This window comes from Cricetulus griseus, chromosome 2 (assembly GCF_003668045.3).
Source record: "Cricetulus griseus strain 17A/GY chromosome 2, alternate assembly CriGri-PICRH-1.0, whole genome shotgun sequence".
NCBI classification, from domain to species: Eukaryota; Metazoa; Chordata; class Mammalia; order Rodentia; family Cricetidae; genus Cricetulus; species Cricetulus griseus.
The window spans coordinates 235,851,272-235,877,950 of NC_048595.1; the positions used below are offsets into that span (position 1 = coordinate 235,851,272).

General features: G+C 39.0%; 1 protein-coding gene and 1 pseudogene across 3 annotated transcripts in view; one reads left to right on the forward strand and one right to left on the reverse strand.

Moving 5' to 3' along the window:
* Positions 1-9,357: 9,357 nt before the first annotated feature.
* Positions 9,358-26,679, reverse strand: part of Tmx3 (thioredoxin related transmembrane protein 3) — a 30,511-nt gene continuing 13,189 nt past the window's right edge. For 2 of the 3 annotated variants that reach the window (XM_027403645.2, XM_027403643.2), the window contains exons 9-16: positions 25,516-25,582; positions 20,489-20,587; positions 18,661-18,718; positions 18,456-18,509; positions 17,273-17,329; positions 14,722-14,851; positions 13,339-13,407; positions 9,358-12,600 (exon numbers count right to left, since the gene is read on the reverse strand). In XM_027403645.2, coding sequence (XP_027259446.1) covers positions 12,343-12,600; positions 13,339-13,407; positions 14,722-14,851; positions 17,273-17,329; positions 18,456-18,509; positions 18,661-18,718; positions 20,489-20,587; positions 25,516-25,582 — 792 coding nt within the window. In that variant the 3' untranslated portion in view covers positions 9,358-12,342. The remainder of the gene's footprint in view (positions 12,601-13,338; positions 13,408-14,721; positions 14,852-17,272; positions 17,330-18,455; positions 18,510-18,660; positions 18,719-20,488; positions 20,588-25,515; positions 25,583-26,679) is intronic. The other variant, XM_027403644.2, reaches the window with a different exon arrangement.
* Positions 22,597-23,502, forward strand: LOC103159334 (annotated as a pseudogene).

The following is a 26,679-nucleotide window of genomic DNA, read 5'->3' on the forward strand; positions in this document are numbered from 1 at the left end:
GTGTGACACTGAGTGTGAGTGTGTGACTCTGGGTATGTGTGTGGCACTGGGCACGTGAGTGTGTGACACTGCATGTGAGTGTGTAACACTGGGCATGTGAGTGTGTGGCACTGTGCATGTGAGTGTGTGGCACTGTGCATGTGAGTGTGTGACACTGAGTGTGAGTGTGTGACTCTGGGCATGTGTGTGGCACTGGGCACGTGAGTGTGTGACACTGCGTGTGAGTGTGTGACACTGGGCATGTGAGTGTGTGGCACTGTACATGTGAGTGTGTGACACTGGGCATGTGAGTGTGTGGCACTGGGCATGTGAGTGTGTGACACTGAGTGTGAGTGTGTGACACTGGGCATGTGAGTGTGACACTGGGCATGTGAGTGTGTGACACTGGGCATGTGAGTGTGTGACACTGTGCATGTGATTGTGTGACACTGGGCATGTGAGTGTGTGGCACTGTGCATGTGAGTGTGTGGCACTGGGCATGTGAGTGTGTGACACTGTGTGTGTGACACTGGACGTGAGTGTGTGACACTGGGCATGCGAGTGTGACACTGGGCATGTGAGTGTGTGACACTGCATGTGAGTGTGTGACACTGTGCATTTGAGTGTGTGACACTGCACGTAAGTGTGTGACACTGAGTGTGAGTGTGTGACACTGGGCATGTGAGTGTGTGACACTGGGCATGTGAGTGTGTGACACTGTGTGTGTGACACTGGACGTGAGTGTGTGACACTGGGCATGTGAGTGTGACACTGTGCATGTGTGTGACACTGGACGTGAGTGTGTGACACTGGGCATGTGAGTGTGTGACACTGTGCACGTGAGTGTGTGACACTGGGCATGTGAGTGTGTGACACTGCATGTGAGTGTGTGACACTGTGCATTTGAGTGTGTGACACTGAGTGTGAGTGTGTGACACTGGGCACGTGAGTGTGTGACACTATGCATGTGAGTGTGTGACACTGGGCATGTGAGTGTGTGGCACTGGGCATGTGAGTGTGTGACACTGTGCATGTGATTGTGTGACACTGGGCATGTGAGTGTGTGGCACTGGGCACGTGAGTGTGTGACACTGTGCATGTGTGTGACACTGGGCACGTGAGTGTGTGACACTGGGCATGTGAGTGTGTGACACTGTGCACGTGAGTGTGTGACACTGTGAGTGTGAGTTTGTGACACTGTGCACCTGAGTGTGTGACACTGGGCACGTGAGTGTGTGACACTGTGAGTGTGAGTGTGTGACACTGCATGTGAGTGTGTGACACTGGGCATGTGTGTGACACTGGGCACGTGAGTGTGTGACACTGAGTGTGAGTGTGTGACACTGCATGTGAGTGTGTGGCACTGGGCATGTGAGTGTGTGACACTGAATGTGTGACACTGTGAGTGTGAGTGTGTGGCACTGGGCACGTGAGTGTGTGACACTGGGCACGTGAGTGTGTGACACTGGGCATGTGAGTGTGTGACACTGCATGTGAGTGTGTGACACTGTGCATTTGAGTGTGTGACACTGAGTGTGAGTGTGTGACACTGGGCACGTGAGTGTGTGACACTATGCATGTGAGTGTGTGACACTGGGCATGTGAGTGTGTGGCACTGGGCATGTGAGTGTGTGACACTGAGTGTGAGTGTGTGACACTGGGCACGTGAGTGTGTGACACTATGCATGTGAGTGTGTGACACTGGGCATGTGAGTGTGTGGCACTGGGCATGTGAGTGTGTGACACTGAGTGTGAGTGTGTGACACTGGGCACGTGAGTGTGTGGCACTGGGCACGTGAGTGTGTGACACTGTGCATGTGTGTGACACTGGGCACGTGAGTGTGTGACACTGGGCATGTGAGTGTGTGACACTGTGCACGTGAGTGTGTGACACTGTGAGTGTGAGTTTGTGACACTGTGCACGTGAGTGTGTGACACTGGGCACGTGAGTGTGTGACACTGAGTGTGAGTGTGTGACACTGTGAGTGTGAGTGTGTGACACTGCATGTGAGTGTGTGACACTGGGCATGTGAGTGTGTGACACTGTGCACGTGTGTGACACTGTGAGTGTGAGTTTGTGACACTGTGCACGTGAGTGTGTGACACTGGGCACGTGAGTGTGTGACACTGAGTGTGAGTGTGTGACACTGTGAGTGTGAGTGTGTGACACTGCATGTGAGTGTGTGGCACTGGGCATGTGTGTGACACTGGGCACGTGAGTGTGTGACACTGAGTGTGAGTGTGTGACACTGGGCACGTGAGTGTGTGGCACTGTGTGTGACACTGTGCACGTGAGTGTGTGACACTGGGCACGTGAGTGTGTGGCACTGTGTGTGACACTGTGCACGTGAGTGTGTGACACTGGGCACGTGAGTGTGTGACACTGGGCATGTGAGTGTGTGACACTGTGCACGTGTGTGACACTGTGAGTGTGAGTGTGTGACACTGTGCACGTGAGTGTGTGACACTGGGCATGTGTGTGACACTGTGCATGTGAGTGTGTGACACTGGGCACGTGAGTGTGTGACACTGGGCACGTGAGTGTGTGGCACTGTTTCCCCCTGCAGTGGGCTCTATTTTGGTCTGAAGGCAGAAGCACCGGGACACATCCGAATCCTCTCCCTGTGACTGCAGTGGACAGTCGACTGCATGACTCAAATAGAAATTTAAAACTCTGCGGCGGTGGAGCATTAAATTTAAGAATTTTGAAGGTGTAATACAGAGAACAGCAAGGCCATTGCCCTGGAGAACAACAGATTGGAATCAAATCACCTGAGTTGACATAGGAGAGCTTGTCTCAGAAACATTTACCTAAAAAGCTGTAAATGCAGCTGGGTGTTGGTGGCGCTCACCTTTAATCCCAGCACTCAGGAGGCAGAGGCAGGCGGATCTCTGTGAGTTCGAGGCCAGCCTGGTCTCCAGAGCGAGTGCCAGGATAGGCTTCAAAGCTACACAGAGAAACGCTGTCTCAAAAAAACAAAACAAAACAAAACAAAAAAGCTGTAGATGCAGCTGTTCTAGAATGAATATGCCTTGCCTGGGAGAAATCACACACTTAGGAGATTAATGAAGAATAACCTCTTAAATAATAGTATGCATCCATCTCTGGCTAATGCTCAAAGGAAGCGCCTACACAGACTTTGCATTCCACATATACAGTCATCCTTAAGTGTCTTTTAGGTTCATGCTCCAGGTTACACTTTGAACAATTTAAATAAAGACAGAAAACTGGATGTCTAGCCATTTTGGCAGATGGGAGAGTTACATAGCAAAGATACTCCCAGAAATACCTCTTAAGTACACCAGTGACCAGAAACAGCAGGTCATTCTTCACCGACAGGATCAGGAGGTGAAAGTGCCAGGGGATGAGAAAGACAGGAAAAACAGAAGGTATAAAAAGCTAGGTTGTGGATATCTTGCACAAGCTATTTCCCATGTCAGGTAAGCTTCTTAACAAAAATGGCATCTTAGCGGGGCTGTGGTGGTGCACGCCTTTGATCCCATCACTCAGGCGGCAGAGGCAAGTTGATGGATCTCTGTGACTTCAAGGCCAGCCCCGTATACAGAGAGAGTTACAGCACAGGCTACAAAAATGCACAGAGAAACCCTGTCTCAAGAAACCAAAAAGAAAAAACAGAAAGGAAAGAAAGAAAAATACTACCATATACTATCTTGTATAGTACTTCCAGGGATAAATGGAAGGGAATAGGGACCTTCTATTAAAAGACTTAAAAATTAGCAAGGAAATAACCGACCAAGGTTACTACTATGACTTAGTGCCTGGAATTTACCAGCCACCAGCAATTACTCCCTTACAAGGCCATAAGATAACTGGGTACCAAGAATTCCCAGATGGCCACCCTCCCCGAGGGGCTCATGAAGGAAACAGATTGCCCCACTGGCCAATGTGGCAATCATTAACAATTAAGGGTCCCTGTGAAACAAAGAGATAGCTACCATTAGTTAGCACATCCTGAGGTCTGCAGGTTTTATAACTGGTGGGGTCAGGAGGCTATGTGATTCCCAGGCCTTCCCTCAAGACAAAGGGCTTCCTAGGAACCCATGACTCTGGTCACGTATTCAACGGACAGAGTCAAGGCCCCTCCCTAAGCTTATGGTTTTTGCCTTTAAAAAGGCCTGAGCCTGGGGGACGGGGCTGCTCTCTAGCCTGCATGCTGAAAGAGCTTGTTTGTACAAACGTCTACCTTTTAATTAAAGTCTCTTGCTGTTTGCATCAAGTTTCTGCCTCCTCTCTGGTGGTTGGGGTGGCCACATTCCTGGGGAAAGATTCTGGAGGCCTGAGCTTCTCGGGGTCTTACACTATGAAGTCAGCAGAAAGTCAATGGGACAAACTCAAACAATGCTGCACAAGGGGAACACAGGTTCTCTCAAGATCATTACTGACTAAGCCCATAGTGGCCTTGGGACCAATAACCATAGCTCCAGGTGGTGGGAAGAGTTGCGCTCTCAGGATCTGAAGAAGCCTGGGCCCCAGACCATACCAGCTCTCCCAAGCATATTCCTGGTTTTGGAGAAGGAGCTCTGTTTTATTGTCAATACGTAAGACCCTTAGAGAAATTTCCCAATGTCTAGGTCCCAGGCTATTACTATCTCTCCCAAAAATGTTCCTCCTCCCTGCCTGAGGGCCTAAATAAAAGCCTTGCTTGATCAGGGAAGTCCTTAACCCAACCATGTTTTACTTTACAAACAGTTGTCACTTGGTGTCCTATTGCACACCCGACAGAGCTATGCTTTTCTCCAGAAGAAAACTGGAACTTTATGGCCCACCAGGACTCAAGGTTAGGTGTGACCCTGCAATGCCTCCTTGAGCAGCTTGTTACAGGTCTTTTCGTTGTTCTAGGTTTGTGCCTAGAGGCTGGTTGTAAATCAGGGTGGCTCCTTTGTAATCATTTGCAGCCAAACATCTGAACAATCCTGGTGAACAAATGTGTGTCCTAGCATCCTAATCTCTAACAGGCCTGGTTAGCATATACTTATCTTTGGGGTGTTTTAGAGGCAGTCCTCCCTCTGCTAAATTCTACTTTGTGAGACTTTACTATCTCCTAAACATAGGTAGATTCTACTCTTCTACATCACAGCTAGTAGTGGAGTGTACATGACGCCTCTTACAACATCTACAAAATTGACCTATAAATGGAACTTACAGGTTAAATGCAAACATGGCTAGCTAGCTTGCACAGCCCTGGCACTATGTGGCTAGCTTGCTTACTCAATGTGGAGTGGAGTGATTCCCCTCTCTCACTGGTGGATAGATGACCAGAATATTAAAAATTAAAGAGAGAATTTAGGACACAAAAGATATTTGGTCTAGGACTGCACAGTGAGGTCAGGTAAACTGCATATAATTTTTAACCTGGTTGTCATATGGACTTCAGACAACCACAAGAGAAGAGCAGGAACCAGATCACTAACAAGATTATGGCTCTTTCTGGCGCCACCCCCAGAAGGCTGAATGATGGTTCCATTGCTTTAGGCTTTTTATTCATGAAATCCAGGTCAAATTCTTGACTAATGAATAATAGTGGAAAGTATAGTCTTCATGGCAAATTGAATACGTTGGAGCAAGGAAGAATGCAGGTGAAAAACAAAAACAAGACAAAAACAAACCCAAAAGAAACAAACAGAAATCCAGCAGTATTAGTCAAGGTGCTCTACTGGAACACAACTATGTATGTAGAAAGTGAATTTGCTACAATGGCTCACAGGCTGTGGTCCATCTCAAACAAAGACTATTAAGACATCCCTTCCCTTGCTCTCCTTTTCTATCCTTCCTGATTCCCTTTTCCCCTCCTGTCCAAGACAGTCCTGGGATCCAGTTGTAAAGAGGGAGGAGTGATGAGCAAAGGGGTCAAGACCATGTTGGGGAAACCCACAGAAACAGCTGACCTGAGCAAATGGAAGCTCACAGACTACAGACTGACAGCTGGGGAGCCTGCAAAAGCCGGAACCAGAAACCCTGAACATGGGTGTCAGTTGAGGGGCTTGGGCAGCCTATGGGGCCACTGGCCGTGGAACCAGTATTTGTCCCTAGTGCATGAACTGGCTTTTTTTTTTTTTTTAATAAGTCTTTTGTCTGCATGCCAGCAGAGGGCACCAGATCTCATTCAAGGTGGTTTTGAGTCACCATGTGGTTACCGGCAATTGAATTCAAGACCTCTGGAAGAACAGTCAGTGCTCTTAACCGCTGAGCCATCTCTCCAGACATAGAACTGGCTTTTTGGAGGGCCTTGGTCCTGCTCCAAATGATTGACATACTTTTATGATTCCCTCATGGGAGGCCTCACCCTCTCTAAGAAATGGATGTGGGGTGGGAAGGGGAAATGGCGGGGAAAATGGGAGGACGGGAGGGAGAGGGAACTGGGATCGGTATGTAAAATAAGACTGTTTTTAATTTAAATGAAAAATTAATTTAAAAAAGAAACAAAAATCTCACACTAAAAATACCATCATCTAACAAATAAAATTTTGTTCCTTTATCTTGATCCTATTTTTTCTACTCAATACTTGACCATTTGCAAATGTATTTTAAATGGATTACAGAAGTGTAAAATATGTTTGTTTTGCATTATAGATATTGTACTTGTTACCAACCAAAATGTTTACACAAGACATATAAAACAAGACAAACTCTATTAACTGTTCTGGAAGACATATAAAACAAGACAACTCTATTAGCTGCTCTGGAAGACACATAAAACAAGACAGCTCTATTAGCTGCTCTGGAAGACATAGAAAACAAGACAGCTCTATTAGCTGCTCTGGAAGACAAGCGAAATAAAGCTTCTAGTGACATAATCTTGCTGGACTGTTACTTCACATCTCTTGGTACAATAACGATTAGCTTATTTTTCATTCTCAGCAACACAGTGGCATATTCATTTATTTATTTCTGAAGGGAATAATCAAGCTGGATTATTTCTCAACTTCTTTAAGCTTTCTTGGATTTAAGGCTTTGTCAAGAATGCTCCAAGGATAATGCATTTACTAGGAATTTTACAGAGAACAGTACCTGATTTGTATATTGGAATGAAGTGTGTGTTTTGCCCCATCCAGGACTCAATCTATGGAATGCAACAGTGTGATAATAAGAGTGAAAGCATTTCTATGAGATCCAATTTGCACAGCTTCTCTTCAGCCATTAAACTCAAGATGAAAGATGCTCTGTATTGAATCAGTGCTTTCTCTACAATGATTTATCTGGTTAGTAGTCCTGCTCCACACTGATGACATGTGAGGAACTGTTCCTAGCTTGAGCTAACAGGTAGATCATAAATGGAGAGTGCTGGCTGAAGATAATGCTACTTTGAGGCTACACTTATAGGCCTAATTTACTGGCCTCCTATCCAGTAAGAATGCACTGAGATCATTCTTCCAGATAAAGGCCCTCCCACACTGAAAACAGTCATACGGTTTCTCTCCATTATGAACTTTCTGATGTACAATGAGGGCAGAACTCTAGCTGAAGAACTTCCCACAATCAATGCATTCATATAGTTTCTCTCCAGCGTGGGTTCTCCGATATTAGGAAAGATGAGAGCTACAACTCAAACATTCTCTACATTCATTAAACTCAAAAGACTCCAGTCCAGTGTAAATATTATGGTCCACAACAACATAGTTGAGACCTCTGGCTGTAGGACTTCCCACATTCAGTACACTCATAGGGCCACACTTGAATTTGAGTTCTCTAATGTAGGGTAAGACTTTTATATCTGAAAAAACTATCTGAAAAGTGCTGTATCTAAAAGTTAACCACATTCAGTTCAATCATAGGGTTTCTCTCCAGTGTGAGTTCTCTGATTACTGATCATCCTGTAGCTATGAACAAAGGATTTCCCACACTGACTGGAAGTGTATAATTTGTCTCCTGTGATTTCCTCTGCTGAATGACTTTCCACATTCTTTATATTCATAGGGTTCTCTCTTGTGTGAATAAGCTGGTTCCTGATAAGATTCACGCACTAGATGAACAATTTCCTACATTCCTTACATTCATAGGATTTTTCTCCACATACGTTCTCTGGTATTCAAAAAGAGGTACCACAAGAAAGAGCATTATCATAGCACTTGTAGGGTTAATCTATACTGCGAGTTCTTGCAAACTGAATAAGGTGAATGTTTTGATAGGTTCTTTACATTCACTACTTTTATCTGCAAATTTTCATGATGATCACTAAGCTCCGGATCACATTTTAAACTTTTTGTATGAGTCACAATAACAGAAATAATCTCAAGAACAAACTGAGCAGGAAGAAGACATTTTCTCTCATAATTACCATGCTCATAGATCCTCTCTTGAGTGAGTACTTCTGTGTGTTTCTTGCCTTAAATGTTTCTCCTGGTTTTCCTGGTCCTTCCCAACTACTCTTCACATTTCCTAATATTTTATAATGACAAACAGCTGAGATCACTCCTTGACACTCTCTCAGCTTTAACACCACAGGGATTATCTTTGGAAATACTCTTAGTGGAAACTAGTGATTTAATTCTCACAGCCATCTCTTAATATGAAAGAACTTGCCAGGCTTTTCATAGTCTTATGCCAGCCACAGGTCCATTTAACTTTCATAATTTAGAGATAGGTAACATTATACTCAAATTACAGGTAATTCAGAAGTGGGAGAGGTTAACTGGCTTTCCTAACTTCACAATGTTGGAGCAAAAAAAGAGCCCTGAAGTGAGACCAGACTTTCATACAGACGGTGCCCCCAACCCGACACATGACATCTCCTCACACATAACTCAGTGGACTGTGGACGCTCATAACTTGAAAATCAGTGCAAGCTCATATTTTGGGCTCACTTGTTATTCTTGTTCCCATTAACCCATGAAAACACATCTCTCTGATGCAAGAAATTTAAAAAAATAACTTTGCATAAAATTTATGTTTTTATAATATGTTTTCCACTCAATGTCAAAATACTTAAAACTCAAATACAAAAAGTACACCACCCCATCCCAAAGACTTTACATTCTCTGTTTATTGATAACAAAAATAAGAGGTAAGGATAGTAGTATTGTATCCAGGATTGTAACTTAGTAATTCAAAATTCAAACCCAGTTCTAACTTTAACTTTGGAAGAAAAACTGAGGTATTCTTTTCGAAAAAAATATTTAAAAAAAACAGGCTTTATGAAAATCAAAATACACTAGACAAATGGGTGTTGGGGTTTTAGTCTATAAGGAATTAAGCTACATTCATTTCCAAGCCTGCTTAAAATCTAAAATTGTGTTTCAGTAATTATAAACCATTTCAAGAAAAGGAAAATATTACACGAAATATTACTTGTAGTTTGATTTTGTTTATAGAATTAGTCATGTGGCAAACTTCTGAAAAATACACATTAAATGTAGCAATTAAGCAATCATATTTTTAATTACTTTATTTTAGAAAAACAAAGGTTTGTAATTGATGCCATAAGGCAGAGTATCACAATTCAACAAGTTAGTATTAATAGAGACTTTCAAAAACCTTTATAGCTAATTCCAAACTAGAAAATTATTACGATTATTTTGTTCATTCTTGGGACTCAGAAACATTCAGAAAAAAATATATTTGTAAAAATAAAATGGCAAACTCAGTCCCTCCACTTAAATATTATATCTCACACTGGCTTAACAATTTCTGCATAAGAATGGCTGAGTCATTTCTCCCCCTGTCGATTTCATCAGTAAACACTGATGAAAATATTTTAAAATCAAGAGCTACCAACTCAAAATATTAGAAATATCACGGACAATAAAACTGACTAAACATAAACAACAGACACAATTGCTCAAGTTCTTCAAGAGTCATTTTCCATCACCTTTACTCAATTGGCATTTCTAAACCAGGTTCCAGAAGTCCTTTAAAGTGAGGAAGAAAACAAAAGCTATACATCTAATAAATCTCAAACAAGTTTCAAACACTAGAAGGTACAAAAATATTGATGTACACAACAGAGAAGGATTTCAGACAGAGATGGTGAGGGTGCTGGACTACGTATGCACATTCTCTAGAATACTCTTAAAATGTTGTTTGAGCACCAAAGAGCTATGTTTTTGAATTTCAGAAATCAGAACTTTACACATCAAAGAAAAGGTGGAATTCCAATTTCCTGAAAGGATTCTGTTGTGGGTATTTAACCATGGGACTTACCACTGACTTAGAGGATCAATCTTTTCCTAGATTATGAAGAGAGCTGCCTCGATTCTAATGTTCTCCTAATAAGCAAACAGTATTTAGAATGGTAACACATTAAAAAGCATACGAGTAAACAAACTTTAAACTTTGTTATGTGACCAACCTGACAATGCAGACAAAAATATCCTCAAGAATAAGCAAAAAGTAGAAGTTTAATACAAAAAGAAATAAAACATTCACTTACAAACCACTTATAGATTTTGGGTTTTTTTCCTCAATGAACACATTTTACAAGTACAAACAGAATGAGGATCAGTATAAAGTTGTTTCACAACAGAGAACCAAAGCACTGATTCATAAAGGAAAGTATTGCAAATAAACAAATGAACAAAAACAGAAAACAAAATACAAAAAACTACCTCTGCGCTTCTGTTTACCGTGCTTTTTCTTTTTGCCTACTTAGAATTTATTTACAGCTTACGATTGATAAGACAAAATACACATAACATTTGATAGTGATGATAGTGGTACTTCCTATTTCATCATGTCTCTCTCCTTACCATAAAATATCATAAAGGAGTCATCTATATGCAGTTCAGGTCTTTCCTCCTGCAAAAAAACTTGACCATTGTGACAACTATCATGAACCTTTCCAAAGAGTCTTCTTTATTTTTTGGAGGAGTTTGCCTGTCACAGCAACAAGTAACAGTGTTTATCTTCAGTTTCCATTTGAAAATATTCTTTTATTTTATGAAATTCCCCGTGACTGTATATTTATACCATTATCAAAAAAGTTAATGATGGGTGGTTAAGTATTAAAAATGGATGTTTTAAATATGATGTTTTTAACTATGAAAAGAACACCTGGACACAAACTATGAATAACAATTCCCTGGCTCAACAAACACAGTTTCAGTTCAGTGCTGATTAATATTGGGTCAGAAACCAGAAGCTCCCCTGGTAATCAAAGCAGAAGCCCTAAGTAACATAAGTGTAAGAACTGCAAACCACATTTGCAAATGCTCAGCAAATCCTTTCAATAAACCCATACACTACTCAACAAACAGTCACCTAAATACTATCTAATAAAAATTCCGAAATTAGCTAAAATGAAGGCCTCAGAATTAACTAATGTGTAGTAAACATGTTATCACAAAATACCCACTCTTAGACACGACTGCATTATGATGAAAGATGAGAGGTCATGACTGTCATGGAGGCAACAATGAGAGGCTAGAGAAGGGAACTTGGATCTCTCCCTTTGTTCATGACATCCAAGTTTAACGAGCTTATTATCACGGACAAGTCCTCCCACACTATAGGTGTGGGAGTACATTTTAAATTATTAGTTTACATTTCATAAAAACATGATTTATGTTACTTCTGAAAACATGCTTAACTAATAGAAATTTTAGAAGTAATTTCAAACTATAAAATAAAAATAAAACAGAACAAAATATTAGGCTGCTTTGGCTGAAAGTGAGGTGTACTAAGAGGGCCTGTCCTTCCTGCAGTGATGGCCAGTGTGCCCCGCTGAGCAGCACAAGGCAGGGGCCAACGTCACCACTCCCTGCATACCCTGGTCATTTTGCAAAGGTCAATTATAAGATTCTTGTCCCAATTCATGAGACCACAGCCAACATCATAATAATGCAACTGAATATAAGTAAAAAAGTAACATTTCTCCTTTAAAAACAGCTAGTAAAATAAAATCACTATGCTATATAAAAACCACACTATTTTTAAACTCAGAATCTTAAATTTTATACATGGAAAAAGCTACTAGTTTCTCTTAAAACATCTAAATTTTAAAGACTTAATTTGTTTATATAAATTTTATCCAAAATATGAGAATTGATATAGTAGGTAAAAGTACTATTTCTCTCTGCAAAACCACGTATCTTCCACTGCAATAGTCAAGTTAATATTCTGTCAAGTTTTGAACTTTGTCACAGGACATGCACACAGAGGAGTGTGCACAGAATGGGCATCTGCAAGGTAAATGATGAAATCACCTGGCTTTGTTTTGGACAAACTTGTCTCTCTGCTCCAATATCTTCCCACTTATGGGAGGATTACTTTATTTCATGCAGTTGTTATTAGCAAAATACAAATAACATGTTCTCTTCTGTAAATAGATCATGATTAAATCTCTAAATTCAATAAATACTCTTTAATAATCTGAAATCCTATCAAATATTTTTTTCCCCTGTGAAGTTTCAGTCTTTCTTCTTTTCTAATACATCCTTGGGCTCTTGCACAGTAGGCACCAGAGATCCTTCACTGATGGACTCCTGCGCTTTGCTCTCTTCTATCTGCTCCTGATTTTCCATTTCGCTTTTGGATACTTCATATCGCTCTTCTATATAGCCTCCGTCTGTGTCAGCTGTGTAGATTCCATAGCACATGATGCTGATGACACCAAGTGGCAGGCCAAAGAGAAAGCAGCCCATAAGTGGGGAACTTTTGAATATAGACTGTGGGGAAGAGATTCAGTTGTACTTGAACAGAATTCTGACATAAAAAGCATGATTTAAATTTATGCCACAACAGATTTCCACTCTGAACTACTGAACTACTCAACTTAGTTTCAACAAACACATGTCAATACCTGAGCATTACACACCATGTTAAAGACTCTAAGATAAAAACGGTGCTCATACATGTGCATGTGAATGTGCAGAACTGGCTGTGAGTGTGCATGTGTGCAGAACTGGCTGTGAGTGTGCATGTGTGCAGAACTGGCTGTGAGTGTGCATGTGTGCAGAACTGACTGTGAGTATGCATGTGTGCAGAACTGACTGTGAGTATGCATGTATGCAGAACTGGCTAGGGGCAATAGGAAAAGGGACCAAATAGCCTGAGTATTTAATAAAGACCCTTCTTTTTCTCACATTACCCATGAAGAAGATCTCTTAGATAATTATTATCTATGTCTGAACTCCTTACCAATGAAGAAGGATAGTTACATTTTCATGGTGGCCTAAGACTCAACAAATGAAAAGTGACATGAAACAGCTAGCAAGACAGCTACGATGAATAAATGAAGAAAGACATTGTTAGAAAATCAGTCACATTTTAATTCTACAATTTACGTCTGCCATCTAAAGAAATAAAGTACAAAAGAAAGGCAGGCAAGTGCAAAGAAAGAGAGGTGGCTGAGAACCCCAAGTTTTTCAGTTATCCAGGTAACTAAATTAACTGCCAGAACTTACCACAATTGTAGATTTGGCATCAAATACTATTCTTTTCAATCTCTGCAACATACCATCACCTCCTTGGGCCTTCAATTTAATAAGAATAAAGTGTTATGCACATACTAGTACTCCATTTTATGATACATAACCGTGTAACTGGAGATCATAAAGTTGACTTACAAAATATTACACACATCACCCCCAAATTCATGTTAAATGTTTACATCCCCTCATGTCCTACATTCCTACCTTATGCTAACACACCCTAAAAACTCACTGTTCCCTTATTCATGATCCTTGTGTCTTACTGGAAGCTGAGTCACTCTCCCTAGGTTTGTACAACCTTTGAATTTCTCTGGGCCACTTAGCCACACTGTGGCAGAACACTTTCCTACTAAGTAGGGACACCCTTCCACAGATACAGCTCAACAAGGAGTATTGAAAAACAGCAAAGTTCTTGAGGAAATCAAGCCATCCCAGAAATCTGGCCCATTCTTTAAATTCCTAAGCTACAGGACCAGTGCAATCTCTGTTATAAAAGTCTGATCGGGTCTCACTAAATCACAAACAGAAGGGCTCTCACTACCACAAATGAGTCTGTTTAAATATATATCATACTGCTACTATGTGACTAAGAAAGTTTCCCCAACTTATTGGCTTTAAACCAAGGTAGGTATACATGTTGACTTCTCAAAATTTGTGTAAAACTAAAATAAAAATATAAGAAAACAGTAAATTTCACTGATGTAACAAAGATCCTTCCTGATATTTTCACTGAATAAAGGTATGAGCTTATCACAGATGATCTCTACCTGAGCAGGATTTCATAACTGTTAATGAGTTGCAACCTAGTTTGAGAAATACTACAATAAGATTTAAAGAGAACAAAAAAGAAAATTAGAAAAATTAAGATCATGTAGTCGTTATGACAATTCCTTCACATTATTTTTAGAACTCCCTGTTGGAGCTATGATTCTCAATATGTTTGTGGACTGCTTAATAAACTAGTGTTTTTCACATCTTTTTAAAAAATAGTTGTTTCTGCTAACTTAATCCAGTTGCCCTTAATTCAACTGAACAAAAAGGGTGTTATGTGCCATGAAAATTCTCTAAAGAGCATTACTCCTCATCACAAACCTCTTAATATCTCTAATGCAACAGTAGAGGCCAAGAGCACTTTTCCCATCATCATGACAAACAAAGGTATTCCAGGTAACTCCCTGAAGGACATTTGCACCTATGAGCCTCTGTCACAGAAGAAGAATGCAGTGGGTGGAATCTGACTCCCTCATCCTTCCAGGCAATGACTATCCATTTTTCACAGGATCAGAGGTAAAGATCTGCTAATTTCTCTTCTGCCTCTTCCCCTTCATCCCTCTGAAATGGATATGAAGTACTTACTGGTACTGAACCATCCAAAATGCTGTTAATAAACTGGACCATATCACTGACATCCTTAATGTGTCTATCTAGCAAAAAGTACTGTTGATTTGAAGTATTCAGTACAACTATGGTGGGGACTGTCAATTCACTAAAAAAAAAAGAAGAAGAAGAAAAGAATCACAATTTATATTAAGCACAGCAATAATAAATACCCTAATGCTCATTTACATCTTAGTAACTACAGTTAGGGAAGAAGAGAGATTTTAAATACCTTTACCCCTGTGATCTACAAGAACCTTTCCTTTTTTTTTTTTTTTTTTTGCACAGAATTATACAGAGTACTAATAAAATTTAATCCTACCTCAGATGCCACTCAGAAACCCCCATGGAAGAGGACAGTCTCTGGAGTCACACTGTGTTTGAATCTGTAGCTTTCTACCAACATTACAGGATGTCAGTCAAGTAACTTAGCTACTTACGTGTAAAGTTTTTTATTATAAAATAAGGAAACCAATAATACATGAGAAAATTCAAGTTAAACATTCAATATGGTACCTTGTAGAATTGAGTAAATACATACTAAACATGTTGAATAAACAGTACAGTATTGTGAATTCTCTGTGGTCTCTTGTAATTCTACCCGGCAAGAGGACATATATAATTTCCAATATACTTAAACATTCATCAAAGCAGATCATATCTTAGCACATAAGCACATATTATAGCTTGAATATGAAATGGCCTAGGCAGATTCATGTGTGGAAGGCTTGATCCCCAACTGGTGATATTATCTTGGTAGATAGGGAATTCATCAACAGTTAAGCCTAGCTGGATATACCAGTCACTGGAAACATGCCCTTAATGTGGTTTTTTTTTTTTTTTTTTTTCTTTTTTGGTCTCCTTTTCTTTTGCGTCTTAGTCACCAAAGGCAAGGAGTATCAGCCACACACTCTTGCTGCCATGATGCGCTGCCTCCTTTAGACTGAAAACAATGGAGCCCACCAACATTGATTAAGACCTATAAACTAGAGCCAAAATAAATCTTACCTCTTTTAATATCATTCCTTCAAGGATTTATCAGAGACAAAGAACTAATATACTCTTCAAACCTAGCAACTTAAGCTAATTATGCTCTCTGAATTCTAGTTTGAGCTCAGATTTTCTACTACCTCACAACCGATTAAACTATGTATTAAGAAATGTTATCTACTGTTGATACTATCATCCTGAATTATGATGCTAGTTACTGGAACAAAATTGTTGTGTAATGTTGCCATTTTTTTCTTAATAAATCATATCTATTCACTGAAAAAAAACTTAAGAAATGGTCTTATCAAAGTCCATTTGATATATACATATGAATTTCAATTATAGGATATCTTCTTTAAAAGATTATACAGAATATCTTCCTTCTTTGGTTTATACAAGATCAACCTTACAACTTCTATAATATAATTGTTTTATGGGCAATAGGAAATATATAAACAATTTTTTTTCTAAAATTTATTTTATGTATATGAGTGCTCTATCTACATGTACAACTTTATTCGAAAAGAGGGCATCGGATCCCACTAAAGATGACTGTGAGCACCATGTGGTTGCTGGGAATTGAACTCAGGATCTCTGGAAAAGGAGGCAGTGCTCTTAATTGCTGAGCCATCTCTCCATCCCTGTATTTTATTTTTGGTATTAAAACTTTAGTGCCACTTGGGGAACAACATGGGCTTGTCAGCATTTCATCACAAATGGGGAGGGGCCTATGGGGTCCTATCCCTTCTTGTGCAATTATTGGCAGTTAATTGCTTTCAGGTCAGGAGGTTATCATTTTCTTCATCTATGTTGCCAATGCTCCAGTCCACAACCTACCACACACTCATGCAAACAACTCTCATTAATTCAGTTGGGTCATACACAAAAAGAAGATATAAAAGGAGGGAGACTTGCTGGGCAGAAGGATTTCAGAAGGAAATGTGGAGAAGAGAGGGGAGAATGGGGTAAAAATAATTAAATTTTATTCTACACACGTATGAATCTGTCAATGAATTTCTAAAATACTAGTGTCAAATACTTCAGGTACCTTCCATAATTGTATGTGTAAATCAGCCAACAACCCAGGAATGGAATCTCTACAGTGTATACTGCGATCAAATTCAAGTTGTCAGGCCTTTGTGCAAGTGCCTCTACCCAGTGAACAACCTGACCAGCCCATGATTACCTATTAAAATTGTTAAAGTATGTATCATAAAAACCCACAAATACACATATTGTAGAATGATTTGAGAATGCCGTAAGTTATAATGTGGACGTGGGAGATAATCTTCTACAGTAAACAATAAAATTGAATCTCAATAAACTCAAAATAAAGGATTTATAAACTAGAATATTTAATGGTAGACTGTCAGCATCAGAAAATGGTGTGGGTTTTTGTGAGGTTTTTTTTTGTTTTTTTGTTTTGTTTTGTTTTGTTTTTTTGATATGCTTTTCCCAGATAATTAAGTCTTTCCTTTTCTCTCAAAATCTAAAATACCAGAGTGGAAAAACTGCTAGTAAACCATTACACTTTACTTACTCCATCAGCAAGGTGTTTATATAGTCATTTCCATCCATATGACCAAACTGAAAATCTCTATCAGGCACCAGCAACAACAGAGAGAAGAGCAAGAACACAATATTAGATTTAAAAAAAAAAAAAAAAAAAAAAAAAAGAAGGTACCCAACACAAATGAGAACTTGGTAAGAACATAAACTTTCAATATTGAACATGTGTGTGTTACTGTGTTACGATAAACAAATATATAAGCAGAAGCAACAAATTTTAAGACATTTCACCTCATTATACATGTTTAAAAGGCAGGGAAAGAAAATGTGCTCCCAGGAAAATACATTTAAGGAAAGTCAATTTACCATGAGATAGGGTCACTCAGTAGAGGTCTCATATACCAGGAGAACTGCACAATGAACTTTCAGTAGATTTGAAATATGAAAAAAATAATGAATCCTGCAAGTTTCTATTTCTGTGTTTAATGGAAGCAACAAACATAAAAATCTGGAATACAGCAAAAAAATCTCATTCCTAAGTAAATTTTTACATTCTGTTAATTTGAAGTTTTGTCATAATCGTCTACCTGACATATGATTGTTCATCTGAACTGTTTCAAATTTGCGAGTCTATGGGCAAATTTTCCTATCAGGAAGCAGGAATGGAATAAATTGTAAATGACTGGGTACAGCTTCTCTAACTTGTCAGATGTGACATAGATTTATCCTCACGCTAACCTGAAGCTCCAGGTCATTTCTGCAATTCTTGATTCCCCTTTCTAAGTGTGGGAGGGATTCTCTTTTCTGAAAAGCCCGGGGCCACAAGTACTTCACATTTCTCAAAGTTTTTGTGGTTTGGAACATTTACACATAAACAATATACTTTCTAGGGCAGGACCCCAAATGTTAAGTACAGAATTCATTTTTTCCCACATACACCTTATATACATATCCTGAAGGAATTTCATACAATTCTTTAAAAGTGACTTTGTGCTCTGACCACTATCATATGAAGTAGTTGTAGAGTTTTCCACTGAGTGTCATATCAGAGTCCATGCATTTATACCTTAGAGCATCTCGGATTTCAGATTTAAAATTTAGAGATTAGGGATATTCAACTTGTCTTACTGTTTTAGATTTATTTCACTGTAACACCAAGTCACACAAAGACAACCTTTCAAACAAAGACAACCTTTTAGAACACAATCACATACCTATGGAAGTGGTCTCTGAAATCTCTAGCAACTTCCTGAATAACTGACTTTAATCTGTAGAAGAACAAATAAATATTTCACCTCTTTAGTTACAAAGTTTAATTTAATTATCCCATTATAACACCTGTCACCTTATCTAAGTGCTACAGGCAAAGCAAAAACTGGATGACATTTGAGGCTTAAATCTTTTTCAAAGCAACTATACCTGGTATGTTCAAGTGATGTGTTCTTCTCATCAATAACTGCAATGGCCACAAGCTTTCCTGAAATTAAGAATAATAGCTTTCATTTCCTAGAATTGAGAATGATGTAATTCACATTACATATGCTTAATCAAATATTACTTCTGCTGTAAGTAGGAACTATCAGAATATGTTTCTAGACTTTAATTCCAACCATCCTTTACATGTTACACAAAATTAAGCCAACATATTATGGTACATTGTGAGTAGCCTGGACCGATGACTTAATCAACAGCAAATGGTAAATTTCCTCTAGGAGATAAATCATAATAAATTTGTAGTAATTTATCTATTAAAATGTTTTATGTGACCCACAGACTGGCACAGTATTTTGTCAAAAAGTATACCATAAAGAAAAACACTGATTTTAAAAAACTTATAAAAACTGTTGGTGCTAAAAAAGCAATAGTTTATAACATGAAGGAGATGCTTCTGCATGGCAAGTTTGTCAATTACAATGGATCACCATTCACCAGTGATGACGCATAGTATCAGATTGAGTGACACACTGCTCCTAAGCCTGCTGGGAATGCCCAGGAGGGTAGAATGATGTAATAACACAACAGTGGTGGTCTGGTGGTGCTCATGTGGGCTGAAGCTATTATATTCTCAGCACTATAACAAGCCTTGGGAAAACAAAGATGAGGTGCCTTTTTACTAGCTAAGAACCTTAACTTCAAGAAAGCAACAGTTTTTCAGAGTTATGAGGAAAGTTAAAGGAACGTATACACCTAAGTATACTGGAGTATTATTTCACAAGGGCCGGAACACAAATGTAGGATTAAGTATAAAACAAAGTATATCATTCTACATTATTTTGCTACTTTTCCTACTCCCGCCCTGCATAATACATCTCTAAATAATACATCTATACAATCTCAATTCACTGCTGTTGTTTTTTTAATATATTTTAACAATTTATTTACTCTTATTTTATGTGCACTGGTGTTTTGCTTGCATATATGTCTGTATGAAGGTATCAGGTCTCCCGGAACTGGAGTTGTGAACTGCCATGTGGGTGCCAGGAATTGAACCCAGATCCTCTAGAAGAGCAGCCAGTTCTCTTAACCGCTGAGCCATCTCTCCAGCCCCTCAATGTTGTTTTCGTTGAAAACATCAATCCATAATGATTATTTCTTCTCTTGAAACATTGCATGCTTAGTTTTTATTCTGTGTTAATTCAATTTTCAAATGCCTCTTTTCTATAGCTGCACTTCCAACACATGACCGTGAAATTGTGGTAACAATAAATAGATATTCCCCTTAAAATTGTCTAAGTATATATAACACTTTCTCCTAAAAAAGTGTCTTATAAGTTCTGAACTTTCAATTTATGTGTAGTTCACATCTATTTATTTTCTTGCTTTATTTGTCACTATCTATATGACCTTAAGAAATAAATAATGACTGATTCCTACTCATAAGTAAAAGCAGACCTTAGAAGACCATAAGAAAGCTTCATTTTAACTCGAAGCTTCATGATTTTGGGGGTTTTTTCCCCCTCATTCCTGAATCATGCAGGCTCCTTGTCTTCCTCATTACCATTAGCTGTTAGAAAAACCCTCTCTTTAGCTACACTGATCCTCATATGAAAGTATATATCCACGATATGGATATATAAGTATACATACTTATCTTTGTGGTATGGATATATGTCTCGATTTTTAAAAGCAGACCTAGTACACACAAGTGCACTTTAATTAGGAAATGCAGCTTTAAAAGAACCAATAATTAAGTATTCAATCAAAGAAAACTTTTGTAATGAAACAGGAATGTCCATATGCTTGTTACCTGTGTCTCCAAGTTCATACAAAAGAAAGCCATCCAAAGTAAGGTAGTTCTGAAACCTCTCCCTGCTAATCCATGAGGACAGATCACCATCTTCATATTCTTAAAACAAAACAAATGAAATACACCAGAGTACTGTACTGTCTGAATCCAGCAATGTGAATAAAGTAACTAACACACTATTATAATTTTAAAATGTTAAGCTGGTTGTTAGGTTATTTATTCTATTCAATCAGATGAAAATAAGATTAATGAACAATGCAATTATTTACTGTAGCACCACTAAAATTAGCAAAGAATAATTCAAATAAAACAAATAATTAAAATGCCCTAAATCAAAACTGAATATATTTTGTAACATGTTGAAAAACCCCATTTATAAATTTCAAAATAACTTATAATACATAAACTATTATGCAAACAGAAATTATTCCCTGAGAAGAATAGAAGAAAGGATATGTGATACGTAGGGTTTTAGTTGGGGGAGTGGTAGGGGAGGAAGGGAGGGAGAAAGGAACTGGGATTGTCATGTAAAACAATCTTGTTTCTAATTCAAATAAAAAATGATAAAAAAATTATTCCCTGAATATTCATTTTAAAAATGTACTTAAAAAGATAGTTACAGACTGATCAAATGAAAACATATATTCCTACAATGATAATCTGGTTCTTATCATTGCAAGTAATTTGTAATGTAATTTCTTTGCTCCTGTTTATTAGATTTTATCTTAGTTTATAATTCTTTCTCATATGTACAACTTAAACACAAACATAAAACATAGGTCATGAGCTTTATTTCAACATCAAATACTTCCTTTTATAGACTGACAGGAAATATGGTATTTAGGGGAACTAGTCCATCCTTAAAAATAGAGTTCTGAAGCCCGGCGTTGGTGGAGCACGCCTTTAATCCCAGCACTCGGGAGGCAGAGGCAGGTGGATTTCTGTGAGTTCGAGGCCAGCCTGGTCTCCAGAACGAGTGCCAGGATAGGCTCCAAAAGAAACCCTGTCTTGAAAAACAAAAAAAACATAGAGTTCTGAAATACTTTTGGAAACATGATAATGTCATGAAGAAACCATTAAAAGTATAGGTCTTTAAAAACCTATCAGTGCTTTTTGACTATAGTGTACCCACTGACTGAAAGGTGTGCTTTTCCAGTCATCTATATAGTTAAATAAACTACTTTTAAGCAATCAAACTGATAGAATAAATTTCAGTTTGAATGTATTTATGGAGCTGAATTTAGAAATTAGAAAATTGAACCTAAAAAGTCAATTGATGGAGGGATGTCCTTCTGTATGCTGTGAGTATGTTTCTCTTATTGGTTGATGAATAATGCTGTTTTGGCCAATGTACAGGCAGGATGCAGTCAGGCAGGAAGTATAGGACAGGCTACCAGACTAGGAGAATTCTGGGAAGAAGAATGGAGAGAATGAGTGGCCAGCAAGACGCCACATAGCTACCAAGAAGATAGGGTGCCCGTGCAGTCTCCAGTAAGCCAAGACCACATGGAGATACATAGATTAATAGAAATGGGTTAATCATTAAGAGAGAGCTAGCTAATAAGAAGCCTGAGCCATCAGCCAAACAGTTTATAATTAATATAAGTCTCTGTGTGTTCATTTTGGACTGAAAGGCTGCAGGACTGGGTGGGACAGAAACCTCTGACTACAGTTGATTACTGGGCAATGATCTTAATTCCATGCCCAGAGCAAATTTTCTAAAGACTACACATGATAAACTTAAAACGCTTCAGAAAAAACTGTCCCTGCAGCATACTAATGCTTCCAGATTCACAAACAATCAGTAGCGAGTAAACATCTGAGGCCTTATGGATCCTACTGTCCACCTGAAGACTTCAGGCAAGTTCAAAATACTGTCTGTGAAATGACTGCAAAGCTGGACATGTACAACACCTGCAGAAACTTCACCAACCACCTACGTCTCAAGCACAAAAGACATCTGAAGCAGGAAGCAGGAGAAAAGGAAAGGAACTTTCCCAGGTAGGTGCAAAGAATATATAAAACCTAAACAAATACATGGCGACCTCGTCAGCCCTGTCTCCAGGTGAGGTTACTGCTGCTGAGCCAACCTTCAACCCTTTGCCGCCATGGCCTGCAGACCTAGAAGCCACCCCGATATGGGAGCCACCACGACCACGGCGAAAACCCGGGTCCCCTGTGAGATGGAGCCTCGGACGGAAGCGCAGAGCGGACTGAAAGGACCGGAAGCCCGAGGACTCCGAGGAAAGTCAGCCCCAGACTGCAGTCCGTCGACGGCTTTACGACTCCTGAAGGCCCTAAGCCCCATTCTAGACGTTCTGACTGGGCAAGTGCAGCTGAAGATGAAATGAGGACCAGAGTTAACAAAGATTGCAAGATACAAGAGAAAACTATCATAAATGGCTTTGGAAGAGAGAAGATCGTCATCAGGAAGTTCTGATTCAAAGGAGCCTCTGTCCTCAGTGCCCGCTGACGTGGAGAAGGATGAAAGCGTCTCGAGGAGAAGACAGAGCAGATCAACTATGGGAAGAACACTATTGCCTATGATCCAAAAATTAAGGAGGTCCCCAGACACCTGTAACCACCTGGAATCCATCCCAGGACTCCCAACAAATTTAACAAGTACAGTCGTCGTCACGGGATCAACAGATCAAACTCTGGAAGGTGGCTCTGCATTTTTGGGATCCTCCTGCTGAAGGATGTGATTTGCAAGGCAAACAACCTGTAGACCGTGGGAAAAGGAGACAGAATTCACAGAAAGCAGCTCTGAGTCTCAGACAGAATTCACAGAAAGCAGCTCTGAGTCTCAGACAGAATTCACAGAAAGCAGCTCTCAGTCTCAGACAGAATTCACAGAAAGCAGCTCTGAGTCCCAGACGAGTTCACAGGGTAGCTTTGACATGTATGCTGGCACACCCACCAAAGTCAGGCATGTAGACTGCCCAGTGGAGGAGGAGTTTGATTGGGATGCTTGTTTAACTGAACCCTTGAGAGCCTTCTCTGCCATGAGTTAATGCCAGCCAGAGTTGTGGCGACTCTGGGGAATATTTGGCTCTGCCTGGCCATCTTGGAAGGCTGGCTAAGCATGAGCTGCTGTGCATTTGTATTTGTTTTTTCCTTTAAGAGTTTATTTTCTCATGATAAATTGTTTTTCTTGACTTATTTTTATGTATGATGAGTGTTACACATGTTTTGAATTGTAGACGAAGCTAAATCTGAAGACTGAGCCATATACGCCGCTGCCCCCCCAAGTTAGACAACAGGATACTTGTGGTTTTCCACGAGAACTTGAGATTTCAGTTGCCACATTTCAGATGGGATGGCAGTGGATTTTAACCATGTGTTTATGGGACCAATTTAGAGTCAGCTGTCTTTACAGGTAACTGATGAAATCTTCTCAGTCAGGCAGCTCCAGTGACTTTGCAAAACTTATTTTCTGGTCTTTATCAATGTGAATGTAGTTTTTCTCTCATACAGAGCTCTGAACAAAAATGTTAGGCTGTTATATTAATGGGCTTTATGTAAGTTACATAGTGTTAATTTGGAACTTGGAATAGCACTAGTGTGAGGTATAGTGTGTGCTCTGAGAATTGAGGCAGAAGAGAGGGATTTAGAAAGTTTTTTTTTTTTTAATGATCAGTTAATTTACCATGTAATATTGCTGTAAATGATAATGTGTACAGATATTCTGTTCATGTATTCAATTGTAAACTTGTCAATATTTGCATTTCTATTGCTTTTGTATGGAATGATTGCAAAAATAAAGATGTTTTAACTGAAAAAAGAAAAAAAAAATATTTGACTTTTTTCCCCCAGATAGTAAAAAAGAAAGCTATCTGAGTTAAGGACCTCTTAGCAGGACTACAGTTAAGAGATGCGAAGGCTGAATTTAAATATTGCTAATAAGCACTTTACCTTGGGAGAAAAAAAAGAAATACTCTACTTTAAAAATACATAAAATAGCAACAATGGCCGAGTATATACTGAACACTTCTCTGTATGCAAGGTCCTCTCGAGTTTGACAGCAGACATTTGACTGTTTTTTGGTGATAACTGCAAACATTAAATAACTAACCCCTGAATGAATGAGCCTATGAACTGACTTGCTATTTCATTGTATAAATCTCCTTATCTAATGTTCTAGTGATGTATGACATTCACGTATCTGCTATACTATCCACTGCATAAATTCCTTAAAGGATAAAATAATAATGCAACATTAAGTAGAGTAACACAGTACACCTACTGTATAGTAACTGTATGCATAGTAGTGATAATTATGTATCAAGAAATTAAAAGTTAACTCAATTAAACACAGTAAAAAAAATAAAGATGCTTAGTTTTATCAGCACCATTATCAAAATAATATGCTCTTTTACTGAAACAATGAAAAAACTTTGTCTTTAGCGGTCCAACAACCAAGTGGTTACCTAAAAAAATATCCAACAGTTGTAAAAAGAAAAATAATGAAATATGGTGACAAAATGCCTTTATAATTTGCTTTGAAATGCTTCAAAAGAGAAACAATAAAACCGAAGCGACTACCATAAGGTACAGTTATTCATTTAATATTAGTGTATTAGGGTTTTATGTCATTCTTTTTATGAAAAATGGGTGACAGTAAGATAAAATTTATTTGAAATTAAGTATTCACTTCAAGGAAGGGTTTTCAAACAGAGGGGGAAAAGATTTAGGGCATCGTATGCCATTCTACTGAAGATGTTTTATTTTATATGTATGTGGTGAAATGTTAACTAGCCTCTTAAATTAAGTCTGCATATTTTAATGCATAGAAATCACATACATCTTATTTCTTAAAGTGGTGAATAATTTCACACACACACACACACTAGAAGCAATTAAGAATGAATACACAATGATAGAAAAACTACTGATGAGTTAAAAAGACCACTCTACCACCAGGAACTATGACACTGGCATCATTTATACAATCTTTTATAAACACCTTCTTGTAGCAATGTTGTTATCATGAAAGGCTTTATAGGAATTAAAACTTTGGAACTTACCATCATAAACAAAGTAAGTGTCATCTTTGAAAACAAGCACAGCGGGCATCTCTTTCAGTGTCACATACTGCAGAAAAACATCAAAAGTTTAACTTTCAACACTAACAACTAAGTTTGTTCCTACAGAAAGAAACTAGGAAACACACAACAACAGACTTTCTATCTGAATGTTTTCAGATACCTCCCTGGAAGCACCCTATTTGACCAAAAACATGAGAAAAACCAAAGACTACTAAAAAGACCACAGACAGCATTCTGGGTAGGAAAACAGTAGGACCAACACTTCAGCAGCATACCTAAGGATGTCATCCCCACCACTCACCAGTTACACGGTATGCAACTTTACCTAGGGAGATGGCTGCCTCATTCAAGACACCCAAGGCCTATGACAACATCTACCTCACAGGATAATCATGAACGACATTAGGAAAGAAGAACTCTCGAAACTGCTTTTTTTGTTTGTTTGTTTTTTGTTTTTTGAGACAGGGTTTCTCTGTGGCTTTGGAGGCTGTCCTGGAACTAGCTCTTGTAGACCAGGCTGGTCTCCAACTCACAGAGATCCCCCTGCCTCTGCCTCCCGAGTGCTGGGATTAAAGGCGTGCGCCACCAATGCCCAGCTTCGAAACTGCTTTTTAAACACAATTGTCATTCATAAAAAACCACGTAAAAGTACCTACCCTTCCATCTTGTATTTATTTCAGGAGTAAAATTACAACTATCAGAGGACAAATAATTGGCTAAGCAATTACTCATGAAGGATGAAACATGAAAATAACTTTCAAACATGAGTAAATACACCTGTTCTTGGTAACTCGTCCACAGAAGTGATACAGATGTTCAATACACAAGGCTTTGCTTCAAACAAACCACAGAGTTGCCCTTCCTGGAAGAACTTGCAGCAGATAGTCCAGCCCCACATTCATCTGTCTCCTACATTCCTTGATGTTCACTATCACACTGCCAGAGTACTGGGTCTGCTGTCTAGCTTTTTAATTTTTTGTTTGTTTTTTAATTACAAAGTCTCATGTAATCCAGGCTGGCCTTGAGCTCCTGCTTGTACCTTTAATTAGCCCAGCTAATTAAACAGCTTCAAAGATGTAGTGGTTACATAGCTACTTGCATTCACCAAAACTCATACAACTGAACACCAAAATGGTTCTGACT